At 40.1% G+C, this 24,488-nt stretch overlaps 2 protein-coding genes across 5 annotated transcripts in view; one reads left to right on the top strand and one right to left on the bottom strand.

The window, feature by feature from the left end:
• Positions 1–24,488, top strand: part of LOC150077632 (epidermal growth factor receptor kinase substrate 8-like) — a 432,910-nt gene that overhangs the window by 90,660 nt on the left and 317,762 nt on the right. Inside the window, exon 1 of one of the 4 annotated variants that reach the window (XM_090384185.1) lies at positions 10,320–10,570. The exons of 2 other annotated variants lie outside the window; for them this stretch is intronic. The gene's annotated coding sequence lies outside the window, so the exon portion shown is untranslated. Of the gene's footprint in view, positions 1–10,319; positions 10,571–24,488 lie in introns of those variants that run through there. One more of the 4 variants, XM_090384189.1, reaches the window with a different exon arrangement.
• LOC150077633 (uncharacterized) lies at positions 6,517–23,015 on the bottom strand. The gene is made up of 2 exons (XM_090385175.1): positions 22,071–23,015; positions 6,517–6,576 (listed from the first exon to the last, which is right to left on the bottom strand). Exons 1-2 carry the CDS (start codon positions 23,013–23,015, stop codon positions 6,517–6,519), a joined length of 1,005 nt encoding a protein of 334 aa, XP_090241301.1.

The following is a 24,488-nucleotide window of genomic DNA, read 5'->3' as shown; positions in this document are numbered from 1 at the left end:
ATGATCCTCATGTTCTGCAATGAAAGATTATGGATCTCATAACAAACGTCACACAAACGGCGATGAAAAGAAAAAAACCCTATGCCCTGTGCGCTGCCGTGTGCTGAACCTGGCCTGTGCATGAAGTGGAGATGCTCAGACAGCAATACAGAATGGCAGTCTGCGCGGGTAGCACAGTGGTATCGTCACCATCCTCCCCACACCGGGTGGAAAAGGCCTGGGTTCGAATCCCGTCGATGACGCGAGGAATTTTAATGGGCTTTTTTCACTCCGTGGCTGGGTTAGTTGGTTTCAGGCGTAGATAGCAAAGTTTTTCTCCCCAGTAACTGGTGTTTTTTCGTCCAGCAAAACAGGCAAATCAACCTTAGAACATACGCAATTTATAGACACAAATACGGGTTAATGTATTTAATTACGGGTAACCCTAAAATAATATATTTTTTTTTAATACAGAATGGCAAGAAACCAATACACGGGTAAGCTACAGAAAAGCAAAAAACATGCTAGGGAGCAACAAGTGAAAACAATGGGAAACAGTGACCTGGAAAGGGGGGGTGTACAAGGTTACCACTAATAAACCCCCAGGGGAAAAGTACTCGCAACTACTAAAACCCAGCAAGGCCATCTAACCACTACATGGCAACAATCAATGAACAACATCCTGGATGCTCTTTAGAGAGAGCAAGTAACACCATGGACCGACCTACAACGTCCAGCAAAATGATAATTACAATGCAGAAATACAGGAACCACAGTTTACCCTGGATGAGCTCCAACAGGCAGCTGCAAGGATCAGAAATAGGAAGTGTCCTGGTACAGACCAAATTGAAGGCTAGCCAGAGATGTCCACAGAGGATGTCCCCAGGGATCCGTTCTGGGCTCGCTACTGTGGAATATCATCTTTGATGAATTCGTATACACTGACCTAGGCCACGTCAAGTCACAGGCATTCGCCAATGATCTTATATTGACAGTGATGGTTGACTCCAGAGCCCAGCTGAAATCTCAGCAAATCGAGCCGTTACCACCCTGCAGAAGAGAATTATTCCGTCATATCACCGACCAAAACTACATCCATACTCCTCAAGGGAACCCTCCAGTCAAATGAGATATCTTGGTATCATTTTGGATTCAACCCTCTTTTAAATCGCACCTTATGGAAATCAGAAGGAAAGTCAGCAATCACTTGCAGTGCTCGCCCGATTCACGCGTTGAGATTCGAGACTAAATAAACGGACATTGGCCTTTTATTACAAAGCTACTTTTATCCCGGTAATTACATATGCTGCTGCTATATTTTTTTTTCACAAAATGACCATGGTCACCAATAAAAGGATACTGGATTAGTATCAATACTAGAACCTATCAATATTGCTAAAAACAACGCTGTGCCTGTAATACCCTCAGCACGGAGGCACTCCAGGTCCTAGCGGCGGTCCTACCGCTGGATCTCGAAATTATCAGATGTGACATGAATTATTACATCATGAAGGGAATTACCGCTACCTTCTTAGGACACAGAACAGAACGAAGGAATTGAAAAAAAAAAAAAAAGAAAAAACACGACTACAGGCACAACTTAAGGAAAGGTGGCAAACCAGTTGGTCAACCTTCCTTAATGGTGAGGTAACGAAGAAATTCATCCCCCTCATAGAAAGAATCTATCCGAAATCACCTGCCTGGTTTCAGCCGGGCTTCTGCTCAACCTTCCTGCTGACGGGAAATTGGTCATTGAATGATAAGCTTGCCACGCTTGTACTGCTCCAGGATCCAAACTCTGCTTGCGGAGATGGGGAAAGCTGAGAGCACCTTATGTACCAGTGCGCCATATATGAAGACCTGAGCGGAATCTTCATAACACGACTGAGATACATACCACAATGACAAGAACATCAACTCTTGGATTCAAAGGAGTATCTAAAATTCACAAGATTTGCTCAAGATCTCTTTGCAAGAAGAAGATCCCGGATGGCGATCAGAAATTGAGAAATCAATCTTACTGTACAAAAAAATTATTACTATAGTATTAGTATTAGTTTATTAGTAATGCCGTGTGCTGCAAGAAAGACTATGGCTTATGCTGCACCCCAGCCAAAAAAAAAAAAAAAAAAAAAACAGAATAAAACAATGATAAAAAATAAGAATGATTAATAAAAGAAGAGGAAATTAAACCTAGCATCCTATACGCTTCCCTGACCCGAAGGTACTATCCACATGACCTTCGAATTTCCCCAAACTGTCAGCCTCTACCACCCATGTAGGCAACTTATTCCAGTAATTTATAACTCACTGCTAAAATAAAACTTTCTGCAGTCCAATCTAAACATTTCCCCCCGTAACTTGAATTTATGCCCCCTACTTCTAGCATTATTTATAATTTTGAAAATTTCGTTTTCATTCATTTTACTGATGCCTCTCAGAGCCTTAAACACCTCAATCAAATCTCCTCTAAGGTGTCTAGTTTCCAAACTCTGCAAATTCTGCCGATCTCTCCAGGCGAGTTTTTTTGCACCCTTTCAAGAAGCTCGATGTCTATCTTTCGGTGCAGTCTCCATGCTTGAACACAGTATTCCAAGTGTGGTCTATCTAACAAAAGCCTTATATAATGGGACTATCACGTCCCTATCTCTACTTGCAAAATTTCGATAGATCATCGATAGGACATCAAGGGCCCTCCTTGCAACCTGTTTACAACGCTCAGAGAATTTCATGTATGATCGTAACGTAACACCCAATTCCGTTTCCTGCAGTGCTGGGTTTAGTTGAACTCCACCAAGTGAATAAGTTATTTTGGGATTACTCTTTCCCAAGTGTAATACCTTACTTTCTTGGATTAAAGCATAGCTGCCATTTTTCTGATTATTCATGAGGTCTATCTAGGTCTCTCTGAAGAAGCTCAGCTTAACAGTGATCATTAAATACTCTACCAATTTTAACATCTGCAAATTTAGACATCACGCCCTCTATCCCTCATTCGATGTCGTTTATGAAAATTAAAAACAACAGTGGTCCTAATACTGATCCTTGGGGAACCCCACTTCTTACATCAACCCAATCTGAGGAACAGCCATTTATCACAACCCTCTGCCTCCTGCCCTGAAGCCATACTGCTATCCATCTAAGGATTTTCCCAGAGATTCCAACCTGTTCCAGCTTATAAAGCAACCGCTCATGTGGGGCTGAGTCAAAAGCTTTGCTGAAATCTAAATAAACAATATCGAAATTATTCCCTAAATCCAGCTCGTGCGTGATCCTTTCAAAATAGCGAACCAGATTTGTTAAACATGATTTTCCCTTTACAAACCATGCTGAGTATCCTTTAGAATTTCAATTCGATCCAAATCATTCTGAATTCACCCTTGATCATTGCCTCCATGATTTTCCCTACCACTGAAGTTAGACTGACAGGTCGATAATTTCCCATTTCACTCTTAGGACCATCCTTATGTATGGAAGATACAATGGCGCTTTTCCAATCCAACGGAATCTCCTCACAGTCTAGTCATGCTCGAATAATTAGCCTCAATGGTTCTATGCACTCACATGCCGCCTCCCTTAAGATTATAGGGTATATTCCATCAACTCCAGGAGCCTAACTGGCCTGTAGGCTCGAAATTTTTTTAATGAAATAATCTTGCGAAATTTCAATATCATTAATTACATATTTTTCAACTTTGCTCCCACAATTTCCCATTGCCACAAAAGCTTTTTCTTCTGTAAATATCGATGCAAAATAACTGTTGAGTTCATCTGCAACGGCAGCCGGTGTATTTATTACTATCCCCTTTCCCTTACATAAAGGTCCGATCTGGTTGTTCTGATCTTCTTGACATTTATATATGTGAAGAATTCCTTATTTCCCCCCCCCCCCTCTTTGCTCTGTTTGCTAGTGATTTCTCATAAACTGCCTTTGCCTGTCGAACCTTTTCTGTGGCTCTATTACAGATCATCTTGTAGCTGTTATAGGCTTCAGTACTTTTTACTGCTCTGTAACCTTTCCATGCCACCTTTTTCTCCTCAAATAATGTGGCAACTTCACCATTCATCCAACTTGGAACCCTTCTCGTGGAGTATTTTTTTAGTGGTAAATACGCATTCAAGGCATCTGTGATCAATCTTTTAAAAGCATACCACAGTTCAAATGTATTCATTCTCTGCGCGATATCTACCGAGTTAATAGAGGCCATGTAGTACCTTAAGGCATGGTAATTTCCGTTTCTGAAATTAAAACCCATTCCTTTGCCGTTTACTGCTGCTACCTCTTTCATCACCATCCACCGTAGAACTCCGTGATCACTTTCTGCTATAGGGTTGGCCGTAATTGAATACATTAACCCGTATTTTTGTCTGTTATTTGCGTGTGTTCTGTGATCGATTTGTCTGTTTTTCTGGACGAAAAACCCAAGATTCTGGAGGAAAAACCTTGCTATCTACGCCTGAGACTGACTAACTCAGCCACGTAGTGAATAAAGCTCACTACAATTCCTCCCTTCATCGACGGGATTCGAACCCTGGCCTTTCCCACCCGGTTTGGGAAGAACGGTGACGAACAACTGTGCTACACGCGCAGACAGTAATCTTATACAGCATAACCAAATAATATAAAATAAAATAATAATAATAATAATAATAATAATAATAATAATAATAATAATAATAAAATGTCGCTTTTAATTTCCTCAGATTTTTCCTACCGCTGAAGAAAACACAACGTATAGTAGGTTTTGGTCCCTCGTTCGCCGAAGGTTAAGTTGGAGGGTTACTTCAGTACTAAAGATATTAAGAGTAAAAGATCTGAGGATTTAATTAACATGTACAGTGGAACATTCAGAAAAAGCGAGTTAGCTTTCACAGTCTCTCCAGAGACTGAAAGCTCATGGCATACAATTTTTCTCAGGGTGATCCGTGCTTGTTAACAGGAGCGGCTGGTTCTATAGGGACGAGATACAGTTAAATAGAAAGGATGTAAGAATATTCAATGATGTTATTGACACAGTATTAGCTCGATCGCAAACTTGCTAGCTTGGGAGAGAATCAACAGACTGACAGATTTATTACAGCCGCGCCCAGAGGTGAGAGTAATTTTGTACTGCTTGTATTGAAACATGGAGCAGCCTGGAAAGCAAGGTATTGGGGATTTCGAGCCTTGCTGTTGGTTGTCATGGAACAGGTAAATAGGCTGTTAGAGTTATTAAGAGTAAAAAAAATTAAATTATTATATTAGGGTTATCCGTAATTTAATACATTAACTCGTATTCGTGTCTGTAATTTGCATGTGTTATCTGGTCGATTTGGCTGTTTTGCTGGATGAACAAACCCCAGTTCTGGGGAGGGGGGGAGCCTTGCTATCTACGCCTGAGACTGACTAAGTCAGCCACAGAGTGAAAAAAGCTCATTAAAGTTCCTCGCGTCATCGACGGGATTCGAACCGGGCCTTTTCCACCAGGTGTGAGGAGGACGGTGACGATACCACTGTGCTACCAGCAAAGAGAGTTGTTAAGAGTAAAAACAGTTGCATCTATAATTCCGTGTACACCAATGCTAAATGCATAGTGCATAGCCCTCGTGGGTAGCAGAGTTGGTATAATCGCCGTCTTTATGGGCCATTTTCACTTCCTAGATGAGTTAGTTGATCTTAGGCGAGGGAAGCATAGTTTTTTTTTCTCCCAGAAAATCGGGTTTTTCAACCATCAAAACAGAAAATCGACCACAGAACACACGAAATTTACAGATGGTACACACGGAGCAATATGTCTTTAGTTGCTGATGCCCTAAAGCTCTACCTACTACAACAACAACACAGCAACAGCAGCAGCATAGTAAATACATTTGATGAATTTGAAATACTTATTAAGTTATCAAATGCATATATTGTGGGGGTATTCGATGAAATGGTGTCACTCAGACACAAGGAATACAGAACTTAACTATGGGGACAATATGTACAAAAGAAAAGATAGGACAGGAGAGAGAGATGGAGTTATGCTCTCAATTAAGAAGCATATTAAATATAAGGCTGTGCATCCAGTTAACACGGTGGCCAGTGCAATGCTGAGACAGTTTGATGAACATAAACACTGGGAAAACAAAAATGAAAAGAGTGTGTTACAAGCCTGATGAATATGATTAGTACAACAAACAATTATACAGTGGAATAATAGTATTAGTAGCAGCGGCAAATGATACAAGAAAGCAAGCTTATATAGCATCAGCCAAAAAAAAAAAAAAAAACTACACATTTCACCCACCCATACCCACCAAGAAATTGTGTAGTTCTTCCTTAAATTATTCAACCATCCACCTTCACAACAACAGATAGAAACTTGTTCGAACAATAAACCACTGGCTTTTGGAGAGGCAACAAAAGAGAGCAATGCTCTCGATCTTTTTATCTGCTGATAAAAGACCCACGTGGTTATAGTGATCATACTGTATTTATCTAGGATTTACTTAAAGATGTAACTAGTCAACGGTAAGAAAACAGCTTCTGGTTTCATAACGGTGACTACAGCATTCTCATACAGTTTTTAAATTCTGTTCAGTAGAATCAATTGATGATTTTACCAACTTCAAATTCTAAATAGGAATCATTCATAAGAGTAATCGTAGATATAAAATATATATACTGTACGCATATATAAATATATCTATTATATTCTGCGGTCAATTCGCAAAATTATTTAGATTACGAGAAATATTTCTTTAGGAATAGGGATGCCAGAAGTGTGTAAAACTCTAACAGGGAGTTAAATGGTTGTCTTAACCAAAAGGAAAGTGGAAGAGAAATTTTTGAAGCTAAACATAAGAAAGACACCAGGGTTGGTGGAATCTGTTCAATTATATTACCCAGAGGCAGCAAAATAAGTAAGAAAACCTTTAGCCATAATTATCAGATTGTCCTTGGATTCATAGGACGTTCCTGGACTGGATATATACCAATCTACATCCAATTCACAAAGGGAGATAAAAAGATAACATGATTACTTACATACCTCTTAGCTTAATTTCATTTCGAGGGAAAATACTGGAATCACTGGTTAAATCAGTAATGCACGACTATCTAGACAGAAATACTGCAGTCAGAGCATGGATTTGTTAAGGGGAGATCGTGTCTGACCAATCTAATTGCATAAATGGCACAGTAACGATGCAACTGGACGTAAAAAAATAATTTTGATATCATATACTTGGATGTTAGGAAAGCTTTGATACTGTAAAGCTTTGATACTCTAAATTGGAGCAATGTGGCATTAAGGACAAGTAACTTCTCTGTATAAATAGACTGTTGAATGGGAGAAGGAGGGAAGTGGTTATAAATTGACAGTGCTCTTCGTGGACTAATATTATTGGCGTACTCCCTCAGGGTTCATTGCTTGGCCTTCTGTTGTTTTCCATTTTTAAATGATATTAATGAAGAAGGTATATCAGGTTTAATGTCTAAGTTTTCAGATGATACAAAGGTTGGCAGGGTGGTGAATGAAGTAATCAAGGCAAGCTACTGCAACATGATCTGGAAAAATTAGGCAGATGGGCTGAGAAGTGGAAGTTGAACATTGATAAATGCAAGGTACCGCATACGGGTAGCAGTTATTCAAGATAAACGTAGCAATTGTGCCGCACTACACTCAGCGTTATGGAAAAAATGAAAATGACCTTGGGATAATTGGTGCCGTCAGAATCGAAGTTCGCTGAGTAGTAAAGACAGGCTGTTCGGAAAACTCACGGGATTTTGTCAATGATAAACAGGAATTTTGGAAGGGAAGCGATTGTCCCTTTGTTTAAGGCAATGGTTAGGCCACACAGTGAGTATTGCAAACTGCTCTGGAAGGCTAATTTTAGTATGTGGATCTTTTGGAACAAGTAGAGCAACAAGACTAGCGAAGGGAAGAAAATGGTGCTCTTACCAGGAAAGGCTTCAGATTTGGAGGCTAGCCACCTCCCAGGATATCTTATGGAGATGTTTAAGGCGTTGCCGAGTGCCGATAGCATTCTTTCACTTGCATAGATTACACACACACACACACACACGAGTGGGCATAAATTTAAATTGAGGAAGGATGGTTAGAGGATTTATGTGCGGAATTTTCCTCCAGCCAGCAGGTAGTTGATTGCTTGAACAAACTTCCATCTGTTGTTGTTTTCGTCGAGTTGAGTTTCTTTGAATGAATTGAAGAAAGTACTAGTACTAGCAAGTATAATGTGGGGAATGGACAGGTAATCGTTTTTTTTTTTTTTTTTTTTGGTTGATGACGTTTAAGCTTGCTGCTTGTGTCATTTTCCACTACTATTACTAACCATTTTTTTTTTTTTTTTCACAAGTAACCCCTTAAAAGTGACTATATAAGCGGCACTCAACAGGTAGCCACATCACTGAAGAACAACTCGTGTATTTAAAAGTAAAATAAGTGAGTTTAAATTAGATATATATTTTAAATTTTACGTGTAGACAATCCAAGTGACCATAATAAATGCAGATGTATAGCAGATTTTATATCTTGCCTTGCTTAGTGCTGAAGAGGTTAGAGTTGATCTGATTGAGGGCCCTGATAATACTAATGCATATATTGGTGGTACAGGTTAACCACATCTTTAACATGTACAGGGATTTTTTTTTTTTTTTTTTGGCTGGTGCATTATAAGCTTCCTTGTACCATATGGCTAATAATAATAATAATAATAATAATAATTAGTACATGTATAGCTCCGTTTAAAAAATATATATATATTTCTGCCGTGGCAAGGAGTACAAAAACATTTATTTTAACCAGTAGGTTGCAAACCTAAATCATGAGTTTCATAGTTTATTTAAAAATGTGTTTTAAACTGCACACATCATCCTTTGTACTTTAATTATACGGTTAACATATACGAACTACTTTAAGATATTGTCACAAAAAAGAGGTATTTGAACAACGGGCGCTGGCAGCATGGTGGAAGTGCGCCACCTTTGGATTTCAAAGTAATACACAATATTTAATATTTTCATTAATTTATTGAAACATAAGATGTTTCAATAAATTAATTGTAATAAATTAATGTAATAAATTAATTAATTTCAATTAATTAATTTATTACATTTCCATGTACAAAAAAATTATTAACGAGAATTGGCCTGTGATACTGGTTTCCATAACTTAACATACAGATTACAGTTAAACCAATGGAAACAGTAGCTATTTACCATATTAAAATTTATTTTAGTTACTGCTTTCACTGGTTCAACTGTATTCTCTATGTTAAAAAATTCATTTCCACATTGCAAAATATTCTGCCGGCGCCCATGTATTTGAATATTGATTTCTGCAGTTTTTCGGTATTTATTAATTGGACAAAGAAAAACCAGCTTGACAGAGTGAAGAAAGCCTTTAACGGCGGAAAAATTTCCAGTTTATTAAATATGCTTGTTGTCATTATTAATGCAGCTTACAATAACATTATAAAAAGTATGTACAAAATTTTTTTAATGTTAATTTTTCCGACAGTAGTATTGTAATTCACGTTAACTTTGTGTAGCTTCCCAAAAATTCTGAAAATTCAATAAATTTGTGCGATTTATTGAATTTTCCAATTAATACTTTTCAGTTGCTTTTGCAACTACTGTACTGTATGCATGGCACCGAACTGATTAAAAGGCCTTTATTTACAGGTGTTTTAGTCTGCTTCTTTAAACTTCTTTTTGTTTTCCTTTCATGATAAAAATTTTTTGTTCCTTACATGCAGTTTCGAAGACTAACCCAGTCAGTGTAATTCCTACACCAGATTATCTAGGCCTCAGTACAATTCGTTTTTTTTTTTTTATAATGTAATCCAGGCAGTCGCTTCCAGTGCAGTTCGCATGGGCTGAAGCTTTTTACTCAGCGACTTCCAACTGGGAGTCATCGTAGCGTGCCACTAACTATTAGCAATCAATCTGTTTGTGCTGTTGTAGCAATAGCATTTTCGGTGTTACGAGCTAAATAGTCTCAAGATCGACCTATCACTATTTTTTTTACAAGTCTGGCTATCCATCTACTATTTGTGAACTTGACTGCTGTTTACCAGGAAAAATGAGTAAAATTACAATATTTCATACGTATACAAACAAATTGTGTAAACCTACAAAAAAAACCAAAAAAGCCAATTTCATGGTGCACGTTGATCACTATACTAAGACGTCTGATTACACTCCGATTCCAGAAGGCAAACAAAAGTTGCAGTGCCTTTGCCGTCTCATTGCCGCTACCTGTCAGGTGTGTGCTTTTGCCCCGACTTCTGTCCGTATCTTCTGCCAATCAGATCGGTCTCCTGACTATGACGCTTGTTAGTCACGTGGAAATCTTCGGGGGGAGAACTTCGGTAATGAGTTTAGTTTTGCTAGTCAAGTAACACCTGTTCAGGTTACTTTTGGAACTTAGGGACGTTACCGATGAAAATTAATTCCTTCAACTTTTTATCGAACATTCGATTTAGAATTTGTAGTGAGTTGATTAATAAGTGTGCCATTCTAACGTCGTGATAAAGTGCTGACAAGAAACAATGACTGGTTAAAACCAGACACGCGCTGCTATTCCAGGGTGGTTGGTTGCCAGAGGTTAGTACAAACGGCCCTTATTATTATTATTTTTTTTTCTTATTTTTTCCTACTAAAGGCCTAGTTGTATATGCAAGTGAAAATGTCTGCAATAAGTTGTTTAGATTTACGTTATCTTTCACAATTACAAATATTTAATAATTTTTCTTAAAAATGGGAAAGCAAGTTGCACACTGCCCTGAGAACGTCATTTTTGATAGAAGTATATTGGCATTGAGACATATTCGTGTCAACAGTCTGTTGATACAAACCTGATGGTCTCGTATTCCGAGACTATCAGGTTTGTATCAAAAGAAGCGTATTAGCGATTTCAGGAGAGGAGGTTCAAGAAAAGTCATTTCAATTATAAAATAAATTCCTCATTGATTATTAAACAGTAATGACTGACTGAAAGAATGAATAAAAAATCCCTTTATTGCCCATCACCTTGGGAAGCCTATCGGCAAAGAAGGGGAGGAGCTGTTGTTAACCAACATAAAAATTAAACAATTAAAAAAAAAACACAGTTTCACACAAAAAATATACAGCTTTATAGGTATTTTTGACATTTAATATCATATTGTTTTTTATTGTCACATTTGTTTTTATTGTCTACTTTCTTTACACTTTTTCAGTCCAGATAAATTTTTCTAAAATTTATATCTAATTAAAAATTTAGTCCTAAAGCATGTGGAAATATTAATTGTAAGTGGTGAAAGTCATTATGAATGCACCATTCTATTCCTGCTTCATAAAAAAAAAAAAAAAAAAAAAAATCTGTTTTATGGGCAGCATTAAATATCATCTTGCCTGGGATGCCAAATAAGGCCACAGTGGGACCAGATGGCTTTCCACAATTTTTGATAATAGTTATGCATCACATTTATCCTTGACCCTTTCCTACACCTCTTTTTAACCAGATTTTGAAAGAGGCAACTACACGAAGGATATGGAACTATTACTATATAAGAACAGTGCCAAAATTGAGGAATCCAAGGACTGGCCTATATCCATATGCTTCCCTCCTAAAAATATTTAAAAAAGCAATACAATCTAGTCTAGCACAGCACAGGCCTTCCTCCCATCTTTCACACTGTTTCTGGGGCAGATCCGCCGCCGCCACCAGCTTGCTGGATACCTTGCTATGACTTCAGTTTGCCTCAACAGTAAAGCACAGCACGGTATCCTCTTTCTGGATATAAAAGCTGTTTATGATATTTGGCAATACCTGCTCTGCTGCAGGAGATATTTTAATATATTTTACTACTACTGGAGGCCTCCGTAGCTGAGTGGGCAGGAGCGGGAGTGCAGTAGCACACGCTCTTTGAGTAGACCGGGGTTCAAGCCCCTGACTGCCAAATACGGTCGATCTGCCAACTCGCACTGGACCAGCGTGGCAGATTATGGTCCATTTCCCTCAGCATGAATTGTTGAGGAGGCTTCCATCCTGCATTGGGTTGATAATGGCTGCACTTTACTTTTTTTATTTATATTTTTTATAAATATATATTTTACTACTACGGGAAACTACTGGATGCCTTTGATTTCATCATTAGGTCTAGGCACCTCTTAGTGAAGTGGTCATTAGGACTTAGGCACCCATAAAAATCTTCAGGCATCATACAGAATTACTAGATGTATACTCCAAGAAGGAGGCCCATCTGTGATCCTATTTGCAGTGGTGCTGGAACCATTAGCAGAGGCATATGATGCAAGAAAGCAAGCTTATTTAGCAACAGCCAGAAAACAAAAAAAAATCCTTCCAGTTTCACCCATTCAATTCACTCCAAAAGTTTGTTTAGTTGAGCCTTGAATTAATTTAAGCTGTCAACTTCCTCAACAACAGATGGAAGTTTGTTCCAGCAATCAACCACCTGTTGGCTAAAGGCAAATTTCTGCATATCTATTCTACAACTGTCTTTCCTCAATTTCAATTTGTGCCCCCTCATTAATTTATTGCTTCAACTTATGCCCCCTCATTAATTTATTTAAACATAAGATATTGCATGTACAAAAAAATTAACGAGAATTAGCATTAGCATTAGCATTAGCATTAGTAGAGGCATTTGATGCAAGAAAGCAAGCTTATGCAGCATCAGCCAAAAAAAAAAAAAAAAAAAAAAAACCCACTTCCACTTCACCCCTCTGTTCGTTCAAAATACCTGTCCAGCTGAGCCTTAAACTTATTTAGGCTATCAACTTCCACGACAAGGGATGGAAGTCTGTTCCACCCACCAACCACCCGCTGGCTAAAGGCAAATTTCCGCACATCTATCCTACATCTGTCTTTCCTCAATTTGAATTTATGCCCTCTCAGGTGATTTTTCTGAGCTAGAGGAAGAATCCCATCAGCATTGAGCATGCTCAAACCATTCAAGGCTTTGTACACCTCTATCAGATCACCCCGCTGGTACCTAGTTTCCAGACACTGTAATTTGCAAAACTTAAGCCTTTCTTCGTAAGAGAACCCCTTTGTCCCATTCACCAATCTAGTTGCCCTTCTCTGTACTCGTTCCAGCAGCTCTACATCCTTCCTGAAATGAGGCCTCCAGGCCTGTATACAGTACTCTAGGTGTGGCCTGACCATTGCCTTATACAAGGGAATAATCACCTCCTTATCCCTGCTAGAAAAATTCCTATATATCATTGACAATACACCATGAGCTACTCTTGCAGCTCGTCTGCACTGCTCAGAGAACTTCATATCTGCCTGCACCACCACCCCCAGGTCCCTTTCATTCTCTACCACTGTCAGTGTAGTACCACAGAGTTGATACGTTGCTCTGGGGTTGCTGTTTCCCATATGTAGTACTTTACATTTGTCAATGTTAAACTTCATTTGCCACCTCGAAGCCCATCTGCTCAACCTTTCCAAATCCTGTTGCAGCAGCATAGTGTCAGTAGTGTCCTTGACAACCCTGCCAACCTTCGTATCGTCTGCAAACTTGGACATTAAGCCTGATATACCATCATCAATATCATTTATAAATACAGAAAACAATAAAGGCCCCAATACTGAACCCTGAGGGACTCCACTAATAACATTAGTCCACGATGAGCAGTGTCCATTGATTACCACTCTCTGTCTTCTCCCCCTCAACCACCCCTTTATCCATAGCAGCAACTTGCCTCCAATGCCACACTGCTCCAATTTGTGCAGCAGTCTTCCATGTGCAACAGTATCAAAAGCCTTTCTAAGATCCAAGTATATAATATCAAAGTTATTCCCTGCATCCAGTTCTTTTGTGACTGCATCATAGTATCCAATCAAATTGGTCAGGCAAGACTTCCCCTTAACAAAACCATGCTGTGTCCTAGCTATAACTGAAGTCTTGTCTAGATGATCCTGCAGTGCTTCTTTCACCAGTGCCTCCATTAATTTTCCGGGAACAGAAGTTAAACTCACAGGTCTATAATTACTTGTGTCAGCCTTTGATCCCCCTTTGTGAATTGGGGTCACATTTGCACATCTCCAGTCAATGGGTACCTCCCCTGAGTCCAAGGAAGCTCTCATAATTATGGCTAAGGGTTTGCTTACCTCCTTTGCTGCCTCCTTTAATATAACTGGATAGATCCCATCCACCCCAGGTGCCTTTCTTGTGTTTATCTTCAACATTTTCTCCTCCACTTTGCTCTCAGTTATTACAAGATTCTCTAGCTTACTGCTAGAGTTGAATACACCTCTGGCATTCCCCTCGCTGAATAACTCCTCATGTGTGAATGTCGATGCAAAATATTCATTTAGTTTGTTAGCTACCCGAGCAGGGATATTGGCCTGTGGTATTGGTTTCCATAACTTAACATACAGATTACAGTTATTACAGTTGGAATCTGAGCAAGAGAAAGAATCCCATCAGCATTGAGCTTGCTCAAACTATTCAAGTCCTTATACACCTCAATTAGATAACCTTGCAGGTGTCTAGTCTCCAGATGCTGCAATTTGCAGAACTTAAGCTTTTCTTAGTAACAGCAACCCTTTGTTCTACTCACCAGTCTCATGGCACTTTTCTGTACGCATTTCAGCAGCTCTACATCCTTCCTAAAATGAAGCCTCCAGACCTGTATGCAGTACTCAAGGTGTAGCCTGACCATTGCCTTATACAAGGGGATAATCACCTCTTTATCCCTGCTAGCAAAATTCCTTTTTTTTTTTTAAGTTAACTTTAAAATGTTCAGTTAATAGTACATTGTGATTTTGACCTCTATTTTGGAGATTAAGTATTTGCTGCTAATAATTGTCATTGTTACTGCTAAATGTGATGATTTTGTTATTGTTAAATAGATTCTATTTACTTGTGAAACAAGGTGGAGTTGAACTAATGCTCTAGAAGCCACCCTATCCTAAAATGTATATACATATTTACTTACTTGGTAAGTTCCATTCAGGACCTCTACTACTGTACTTGCTGCATCATGGCCTTAGTTGCCCTTGCACAATAAAAACAAAAATTGAATCAAATCAGGACCTCTATTAACAGGTACGGGTAGTCATGAACCTGGATTTCTGAGTGGAAACTTTCATATCCTTTCTTCCATAAAACCTTTAAGCTGTTCCAAACTCCAGATTTTCAAATTCCCAAACTATTAGTTAAATACGAGGGGGTGGAAATTTTCCTTCTATCTATCCTTTTACCTACTTAATCCCCCCCCCCCCTTGTCCTTTTGAAATACTGCAATGGAATGTGCCTGGGCCGTATAAATATGGCCTTTGACATGTGTTCACTTCCCCTTTGAAGATGGTATAAGTGAAAAGCTCTCATCAAGTTTCAGGTAGTTATCTCCTTAACACCTCCAGTTATTTGCTATGCATGGATTAAGGTCAAAGAATGAGCAGTATTCTTTGACCATCTGTGATTCTATTTGCAGTGGTGCTAGAACCATTAGCATTAGCAGAGGCATATGATGCAAGAAAGCAAGCTTATTGCTTGCTTTCTTGAATCTTAATCTCCATTGCCTTGCTTTCCATGGAAAGCAAGGCAATGGAGATTTCCAGGACTGTTGGGAGTCATAGTGGAACAAATAAATACATGGGCTGTGTTAGGGTAGCAAAGAATATGAACAGGTGCATGTATACTTGAATGTACTCCAATGCTAGGAGTATAGTTAATAAATTTGATGAGCTTGAAGTGCTAGTCAAGACATCAAAGGCAGATATTATTGAGATATCAGAAACATGGTGTCACACAGATATAGAAGCAGTGCAGAATTGGAATTTGGGGAGTATGAGTACAGAAACGACAGATAGGACAGCAAGGGAGGAGAGGTTATGCTGTTAGGTAAGAAACATAAAATCTAAGGAAGTGCATCCAATTGATGTTTGTGGACAATGCAATGTTGAGTCTGTTTGGTGTGACATAAGCACTGGGAAAGGAAAAATGAGAGTAGGTGTGTGTTATAGGCCTGATGAGTATAATGAGCAATTGAGCAGAGAAATTAGTGGACCAGTAAATCAGAATGTCTTATAATGGAGGATTTTGACTTTCCAGATATTGACTGGAACTTCTGGGTGGGCCACCCACACATTAGCAAGGCTTTTGTAGATTTATTGGATGATTGTTTTCTACAGCAGCATGTTCGGGAGGCAACCAGAGGGAGTAATACTTTTGATCTGATTATCAGCAGTGATTAGTCATGCATTAAGAATTTGCAGATAAAGGAACCACTGGGTGACAGTAATTACTTAAAGATGTAACTACCATCAAGGCTAAAGGGAAGGGCTTTTGCTTTCGTAAATCACCTTTACAGAGGTCTCAGACAGTTTTTAAATTCTGTACAGTGGGATAAACTGATGATATTACCAACGTTGAATTCTAAATGGAAAGCCTTTAGGGACTTAATTTTAGAGGCTACTAGGCTTTTCATTCCAACTAAGAAATACTGTTCAAGGTTTAGGCCTAAATGGATGTCAGATGAATTTATGAGGCTCGTGGCAGAGAAGAGAAATGTAAGGGATGCATATAAATTATCAGGTGACACAGAAGCATATGGCAGATATAAGCTTGTCTGTAATAAAGTCACAAAGAAGGTTGGGCAGGCAAAGGCAGATTACGAGAAATCTTTGGCAAAGAATGCGAAGAAAACAGTAAAGAGTTCTTTACTTATGTAAACTCTAGAAGGAAAGGGATGAATCAGATTGGACCACTTAACATAGATGGGTTGACTAATGATGATCATGCTCATGTAGCTGATAAACTGAATGGGTATTTTGCATCTACATTCACACATGAGGAGTTATTCAATGAGGGAAATGCCAGAAGTTTATCAAACACTAACAAGGAGCTAAGTGATTTTTTTTAATAACGGAGAGCAAAGTGGAGGAGAAATTGTTGAAGTTAAACATAAGGAAGGCACCTAGGCTGGATGGGATCTATCCAGTTATATTAAAGAAGGCAGCAAAGGAAGTAAGCAAACCCTTAAGCCATAATTATGAGAGCTTCTTTGGACTCGGGGGTGGTCCCCATGGACTGGAGGTGTGCAAATGTATCACCAATTCACAAAGGTGGCTCAAAAGGTGACACAAATAACTACAGACCTGTTAGTTTAACATGTGTTCCTGGGAAAATAATGGAGTCACTGATTAAAGAAGTATTGTTATTCGGTTTTTTTTAGGAGCAGTAGCAACTAAGGCCATATTGCTCCGGGATACGCGGTGGTCATTCCCTGACCTTTCTGCATCCTCCGTATTTGGTGGTGACGGGCTCGAACCCCGGTCTAATCAAGAATCATGTACTACGCACTGCTGCTCCTTCCCACCTGGCTACGGAGGCGCCTAAAGAAGTATTGCAAGATTATCTAGACAAGACTGCAGTAATAGTTAAGACACAGCATGGGTTTGTTAAAGGGAGGTCTTGTCTGATCAATTTGATTGGATACAATGATGTGGTCACAAAGGAAATGAATGTCAAAAATAATTTTGATATCATATACTTGGATTTCAGGAAAGCCTTTGATAATGTTGTATATGGAAAACTGTACAAATTGGAGATTTGTACAGTTTTCCATATACAACATTATTGTACAGTCCTAGAACGTCATCAACTGTAGTCTACTGGGCAGGCATATCCTGGTCCTATTCCAGCTGTCAGTTTTGCACAGTACTTTCCCCATTTCCACTTTTTTTACTATGGTGCTTATTAATATTAAATCATTCAATTATTGCTTATTTTGTTTATTTAGACTGTAATAGAAGTTATTCTGTTAGACAATATAGAAAGTATAGACCATATACAGTTTATTTTCGGGTTCCTTATGAATATTTTTTTTCCACCTTACTCCTAGCAGTTATAAAAATGTCAGTGATCATTCAGTATTATAATGTGATTCGCTATATTTTTTGCTGGTATTATACCTGTTTCTATTTAATAGTTTCTATTCAAATACTATTGACATTTAATTTATTGATTTTATTAATTTAAACTACCATGCCCCAAACTAGAGCAGCAAAGCAACGGGCACAAAGTGGCAGGAGTGCTGTGACTCGGGGGAGAACTGAGGGGGGCAATTCTCCAACGCATCACAGCCTAAAAAAATGTGCAACTTGTGAAATGTTTGCCGAACTCTCTGGAACGGAACATGATATTGCCATGGGGGATGTCTTTGTGTGTGTGCGATGTAAGGAGTGTAAGGAAATCAGGCGACAACTCAGCGTTGTTATGGGCCTATGTGAGAGTTTGAAGGACAGGGTGGATGCTCTCGAAAGATCTAAATTGAGGGGCCCATCAGGCTCTCAGCTGCCCACATCAACGCCAGAGCTTGCACTTGGTCATCACGCAACACAGCGGCAACCCCTAAGGCAGAATGGGCTGGTCCCACAGGAACTAGTAGTTGTTGGTGACTCTATTGTCAGGGAAACGGGGAACATCCTTTGTAAAAAGGATAGGTGGAACAGGACCAGGGTATGTCTGCCAGGGGCAAAGGTTGATGACGTTGTAGAGCGGATATCATCTTTCAAGGGCACAAAAGGTGATATAGTTGTACACGTTGGCACTAATGATATTAAGAGTAGGAGACCGGCGGAATTACTCAACAAGTACAGGTCACTGTTGAAGAAAAGCCGTGAAATAGGGTTGAATTTGAAAGTGTCGGCAATTCTGCCCAGACACGATAGGAGGGAGTACATGATGAGAGCCTTGTCGATCAATTCGGCCCTGGAAAGATTGTGCAAGGCTCAAGGGGTAGAATTTTTTTCAGCCTGGACTGTACTTGTTAACAGGAGAGATTGTTTCTACAGGGATGGGATAAACTTAAATAGAAAGGGTGCAAGAATATTTGCTGATGCTATAGAGGCAGTGTTACGTGGGTCGGAAAACGGCTAGTTTGGGGGGATACAAAGACTAATAGTTTAACAGTAACCGCAGGCAGAGGTGAAGGTAATTCTTGCACAACTTCTATTAGAATAAGAAGCGACCTGGAGCGAGGGGTGTTGGGGGTTTCAGGGACGGATGGCAGTCATCATGGAATAGTTGGGTATATGGGATGTGTTAGGGTAACAAGGAATAGGCATAGGAGCATGTATGCTTGCATGTATACCAATGCTAGAAGTATAGTAAATAAATTTGATGAATTTGAAGTGTTGGTCTAGACATCAAAGGCGGATATTGTTGGGATTCCAGAGACGTGGTGTCACAAAGATATAAGGAATGCAGAACTGGAATTTGGGGAGTACAATGTGTACAGAAAGGATAGACAGGACAGAAAGGGAGGGGGTGTTATGCTTTTAATTAAGAAAAACATAAAATCAAAGGAATTGCACCCAGTTAATATAGATGGAGACTAGGCACCGGCGAGGTGATCTGATAGAGGTGTATAAGGCTTTGAATGGTTTGAGCATGCTCAATGCCAATGGGATTCTTCATCTTTCTCAGAATAATCACCTCAGAGGGCATAAATTCAAATTGAGGAAGGACGGATGTCTGATAGATGTGCGGAAATTTGCCTTTGGCCAGCGGGTGGTTGGTTGGTGGAACCGACTTCCATCACTTGTTGTTGAAGTTGATAGCCTAAACAAATTTAAAGCTCAACTGGACAGGTATTTCGAACGAACGGAGGGGTGAAATGGGAGAGGGTTTTTTTTTTTTTTTTTTGGCTGATGCTGAATAAGCTTGCTTTCTTGCATCATATGCCTCTGCTAATGCTAATGAACAGTGCTCTGTTGAGTCAGTTTGGTGTGAGATAAGCACTGCGAAAGGAAAAATAAGAGTAGGAGTGTGTTATAGGCTTAATGACTTGAATGAGTACAATGAACAATTGTACAGAGAAATAGAGTGGGCCAGTAAATCAGAATATCTTATAATGGGGGATTTTAACTTCCCAGATATTGACTGGAACTTGTGGTTGGTCACTCACACACTAGTCAGACTTTTGTGGATTTATTGGATGATTGTTTTCTGCAGCAGCATGTTCGAGAGGCAACCAGAGAAAGTAACACTCTTGATCTGGTTATCAGCAGTGATCATTCGTGTATTAAGAATTTGCAGATAAAGGAACCACTAGGTGGCAGTGATCACAGTGTGCTGAAGTGGGATTTACTCAAAGAGGTAATTACCGTCAGGGGTAAAGGAAAGGGTTTTTGCTTCCGTAAAGGGGAGTACAGTGGTCTCAGACAGTTTTTAAATTCTGTACAGTGGGATCAACTGACGATGTTACAAACAGTAAATTCTAAGTGGGAAGCATTCAAGGAATTAATCGTGGAAGCTACTAGACTTTATATACCGATTAAGAAATATTGTTCAAGGTTTAGGCCTAAATGGTTATCAAATGAACTAATGAGACTTGTACTATAATAATTAATGATAGACACCAGCCAGGAATTAAACTAAAAATTTACTATACAATGAAATAATATACAATGAAATATGATGCAAATAAAATAAAACACTGATTAAATTATAGTTAAAATATATAGTTAAAAACAATAAAATTAATTAAAATAAACTAGGTTAAAAGCGATAAAACAATACAATCTGGAGCTTTCGGAGAACTGCCGTCTCCTTCTTCAGCATACTACCAGTGCTACAACACATCCTTAAGTAGCCGGTCCATGGCACTCATGCACGTGATCATCAGACACATGATCTACATTCTCCATGCGCGTATCGGAAATGGAAGTGGCTCGGGAGCGTGTCAAACAGAAACGGTCATCCCTTCTGAGGACAACTGCCTCAAACAGGGGGTGTAAACGGATCCCCCTGTCCCTATTAATAGTATTGTGACTGGATGAACCGATTCGCAAGCTCTCGAGCCACTTGCGTTCCCAAAATCCATGGGCGCGGTCGGTAATGACTGCGTCTTCAGGGGAGATCCGATGCTGCTTTTCCCAGAAATGCTCTGCCACAGCAGACCTCGCATAGTTAGCAGTCTTGATAGCGGTCGTGTGTTCCCCCAGACGGTCCTTTAAACGTCGGCCCGTTTCCCCCACATAACACTCCTCACAATCCGGGCACTTAATCTCGTAGACCACATTGCTAGTATGGTCCTGGGCTACGGGATCTTTAACTTGGGATATCACTGTGTGCAACCTCCGACCCGGAAGTTGCACACAGCGAGTCTGGCACTCCCGCAATGCCCGTACAATACGTTCTGAAAGGCCCGGATAGTAAGGAATGTATGCAGTAGCCACAGGGGCAGGCCACTCCCTACGATTGGACTCAACCCTATGAATATATTTGTCCAAGACCCTCTGGGGGTATCCACATTTCCTGAGGTCTGCCGTGACTTTGCAAATTTCTATTTCCTTTTCTTCAGGGGTACTACAGTGGGTCCCCACCCTATTCAACAATGCCCTGGCTACACTGTTCTTATGATGACAAGCCTGTGCTGAGCTATAATGAACAAATTGGCCACGGCACATAGGCTTTCTATAGATCGTTGTTTTTAATCTAGATCCATCTCTGCTCACCAAGACATCCAGAAACGGGAGGGACCCAGCTTCTTCCACCTCCGAGGTAAATTGTATAAATGTGGAAAAGCTGTTGAGCATATTGAGCACCTCATCTTCCTTTCCCTTTTTTAAAATAGTGAAGGTATCGTCCACATATCTCCTCCACTCGCGCATGGGGAAATTCAACTGATGAAACACCCTAGTTTCCAGTTCCTCCATTGCCAAATTGGCCACAATGGCACTGATGGGGGAACCCATGGCCGTGCCATGGACCTGCTTATACATAACTTTTTGAAACACCATGGTAGTGCTTGCGAGGCAAAATTCCACACCTTTACAAATATCATCAATGCTTAGTAAAGATCTAGCACTAAAGCAATCATCTCGTTCCAAGGCCGATCTTACACAATGCACCCCATGTTCAATGGGGATACATGTGAACAAGGATACCACATCAAACGAAATCATGAGTTCGTCTTCACCTATAGATTGGCTTCTTATAAAGTTCACAAATTCCTTGCTGTTTCTGATTACTAAACTGGAGCGTCCCACTATAGGAGAGATGACTCCAGCTAAAAATCCAGATAAAGCATAAGTGGGACTACCCACAAATGATACTATAGGTCTCAACGGAATGCCCACCTTGTGCGTCTTTGGGAGGCCATAAAACCGAGGTAATCGACAACCTGAGGCATGAAGAGACCAATAAACGTCTTTGGTTATTTTACCAGCCTTATGCCATCCCTGTATAATGTTGTTGACTTGTCTCTCCAAACCAGCTAACGGATTTCGATGGGTAACTTTATATATGTTGCTGTCCTGTAAAAGATCCAGAGCTTTTGCACAATAATCATCCTTATTCAGTACCACTGTGGATCTGCCTTTGTCGGCAGGTAACATTATGATATCCTCATCTTTTCTGAGTTGTCTTAATGCTCTTTCATGTTTATGACTGAGATTAGAATGTGCTGTCCTGGTCTGACTCAAAATAGCCGCAACCCTAACCCGTATCTCATCAGCTTGGGTAACAGGTAACTTGTTGATGGCTTTTTCCACTCCCATAGCTATCTCTGCAATGGGAGGTCTGGCAGGAACCAAAGCAAACTTTGGACCCAGGCTCAATACTTCCTCCTGTTCTCTAGTAAATTGTTTGCCACTAAGATTATGAATAAAGTTGCCAGTATCCCTGTTACGCACCACCACGGATTCCTCTAACAATCTATTAAATTTGTTGATTTGCCTGCGCTTGTAAACCTCAGCAACCCTAGTTGCTTTATCTGCCACTACTCTCAAGACCAACGCACCATGCACTGGGGTTAAATTGGTACTGATGTATTCCAACTTCAGTCCAATACGACTTCTAATACCTCTCAGATCATTATGTAATTTAGAAATCCAAATACTTAGAACTTTTCTTTGATAGATCTTAGTAACTCTCCCAAGATGGTCATCATTGAAAGGCATTCTCACCCGAAAGCCATGTGGAACCAGCTCATGTGTTTTGCACCTATGAGCAAATCTCAGATGTTGCTTCTGTTTAGCTTCAGCTATGCTAATTTTCTGGTACTCGCGGATGTGTCGAAGCATCAAATGGCCATAATTATTCACTATATCTTGAAACAGGCCTATGGGGCTGGGAATTTCCATACTATAATAATTAATGATAGACACCAGCCAGGAATTAAACTAAAAATTTACTATACAATGAAATAATATACAATGAAATATGATGCAAATAAAATAAAACACTGATTAAATTATAGTTAAAATATATAGTTAAAAACAATAAAATTAATTAAAATAAACTAGGTTAAAAGCGATAAAACAATACAATCTGGAGCTTTCGGAGAACTGCCGTCTCCTTCTTCAGCATACTACCAGTGCTACAACACATCCTTAAGTAGCCGGTCCATGGCACTCATGCACGTGATCATCAGACACATGATCTACATTCTCCATGCGCGTATCGGAAATGGAAGTGGCTCGGGAGCGTGTCAAACAGAAACGGTCATCCCTTCTGAGGACAACTGCCTCAAACAGGGGGTGTAAACGGATCCCCCTGTCCCTATTAATAGTATTGTGACTGGATGAACCGATTCGCAAGCTCTCGAGCCACTTGCGTTCCCAAAATCCATGGGCGCGGTCGGTAATGACCGCGTCTTCAGGGGAGATCCGATGCTGCTTTTCCCAGAAATGCTCTGCCACAGCAGACCTCGCATAGTTAGCAGTCTTGAATTAGCAGTCAATTTGCAAAGTCACGGCAGACCTCAGGAAATGTGGATACCCCCAGAGGGTCTTGGACAAATATATTCATAGGGTTGAGTCCAATCGTAGGGAGTGGCCTGCCCCTGTGGCTACTGCATACATTCCTTACTATCCGGGCCTTTCAGAACGTATTGTACGGGCATTGCGGGAGTGCCAGACTCGCTGTGTGCAACTTCCGGGTCGGAGGTTGCACACAGTGATATCCCAAGTTAAAGATCCCGTAGCCCAGGACCATACTAGCAATGTGGTCTACGAGATTAAGTGCCCGGATTGTGAGGAGTGTTATGTGGGGGAAACGGGCCGATGTTTAAAGGACCGTCTGGGGGAACACACGACCGCTATCAAGACTGCTAACTATGCGAGGTCTGCTGTGGCAGAGCATTTCTGGGAAAAGCAGCATCGGATCTCCCCTGAAGACGCGGTCATTACCGACCGCGCCCATGGATTTTGGGAACGCAAGTGGCTCGAGAGCTTGCGAATCGGTTCATCCAGTCACAATACTATTAATAGGGACAGGGGGATCCGTTTACACCCCCTGTTTGAGGCAGTTGTCCTCAGAAGGGATGACCGTTTCTGTTTGACACGCTCCCGAGCCACTTCCATTTCCGATACGCGCATGGAGAATGTAGATCATGTGTCTGATGATCACGTGCATGAGTGCCATGGACCGGCTACTTAAGGATGTGTTGTAGCACTGGTAGTATGCTGAAGAAGGAGACGGCAGTTCTCCGAAAGCTCCAGATTGTATTGTTTTATCGCTTTTAACCTAGTTTATTTTAATTAATTTTATTGTTT

Source organism: Mastigoproctus giganteus, chromosome 11 (genome assembly GCF_048544385.1).
Source record: "Mastigoproctus giganteus isolate SK-2022 chromosome 11, ASM4854438v1, whole genome shotgun sequence".
Lineage (NCBI taxonomy): Eukaryota > Metazoa > Arthropoda > Arachnida > Uropygi > Thelyphonidae > Mastigoproctus > Mastigoproctus giganteus.
Note: the sequence above shows the minus strand (reverse complement) of the source record. Positions and strands in the feature narration are given on the sequence as shown.

Excerpts from the sequence above, each read along its gene's own strand:
- LOC150077633 (XM_090385175.1), bottom strand. The coding sequence starts at position 23,015 with ATGCTTCGACACATCCGCGAGTACCAGAAAATTAGCATAGCTGAAGCT. Across the intron at positions 6,577-22,070 it reads GCCTCCCAAAGACGCACAAG|AATTTGAAGTTGGTAAAATC; the intron begins GTGGGCATTCCG and ends ATTCCTATTTAG.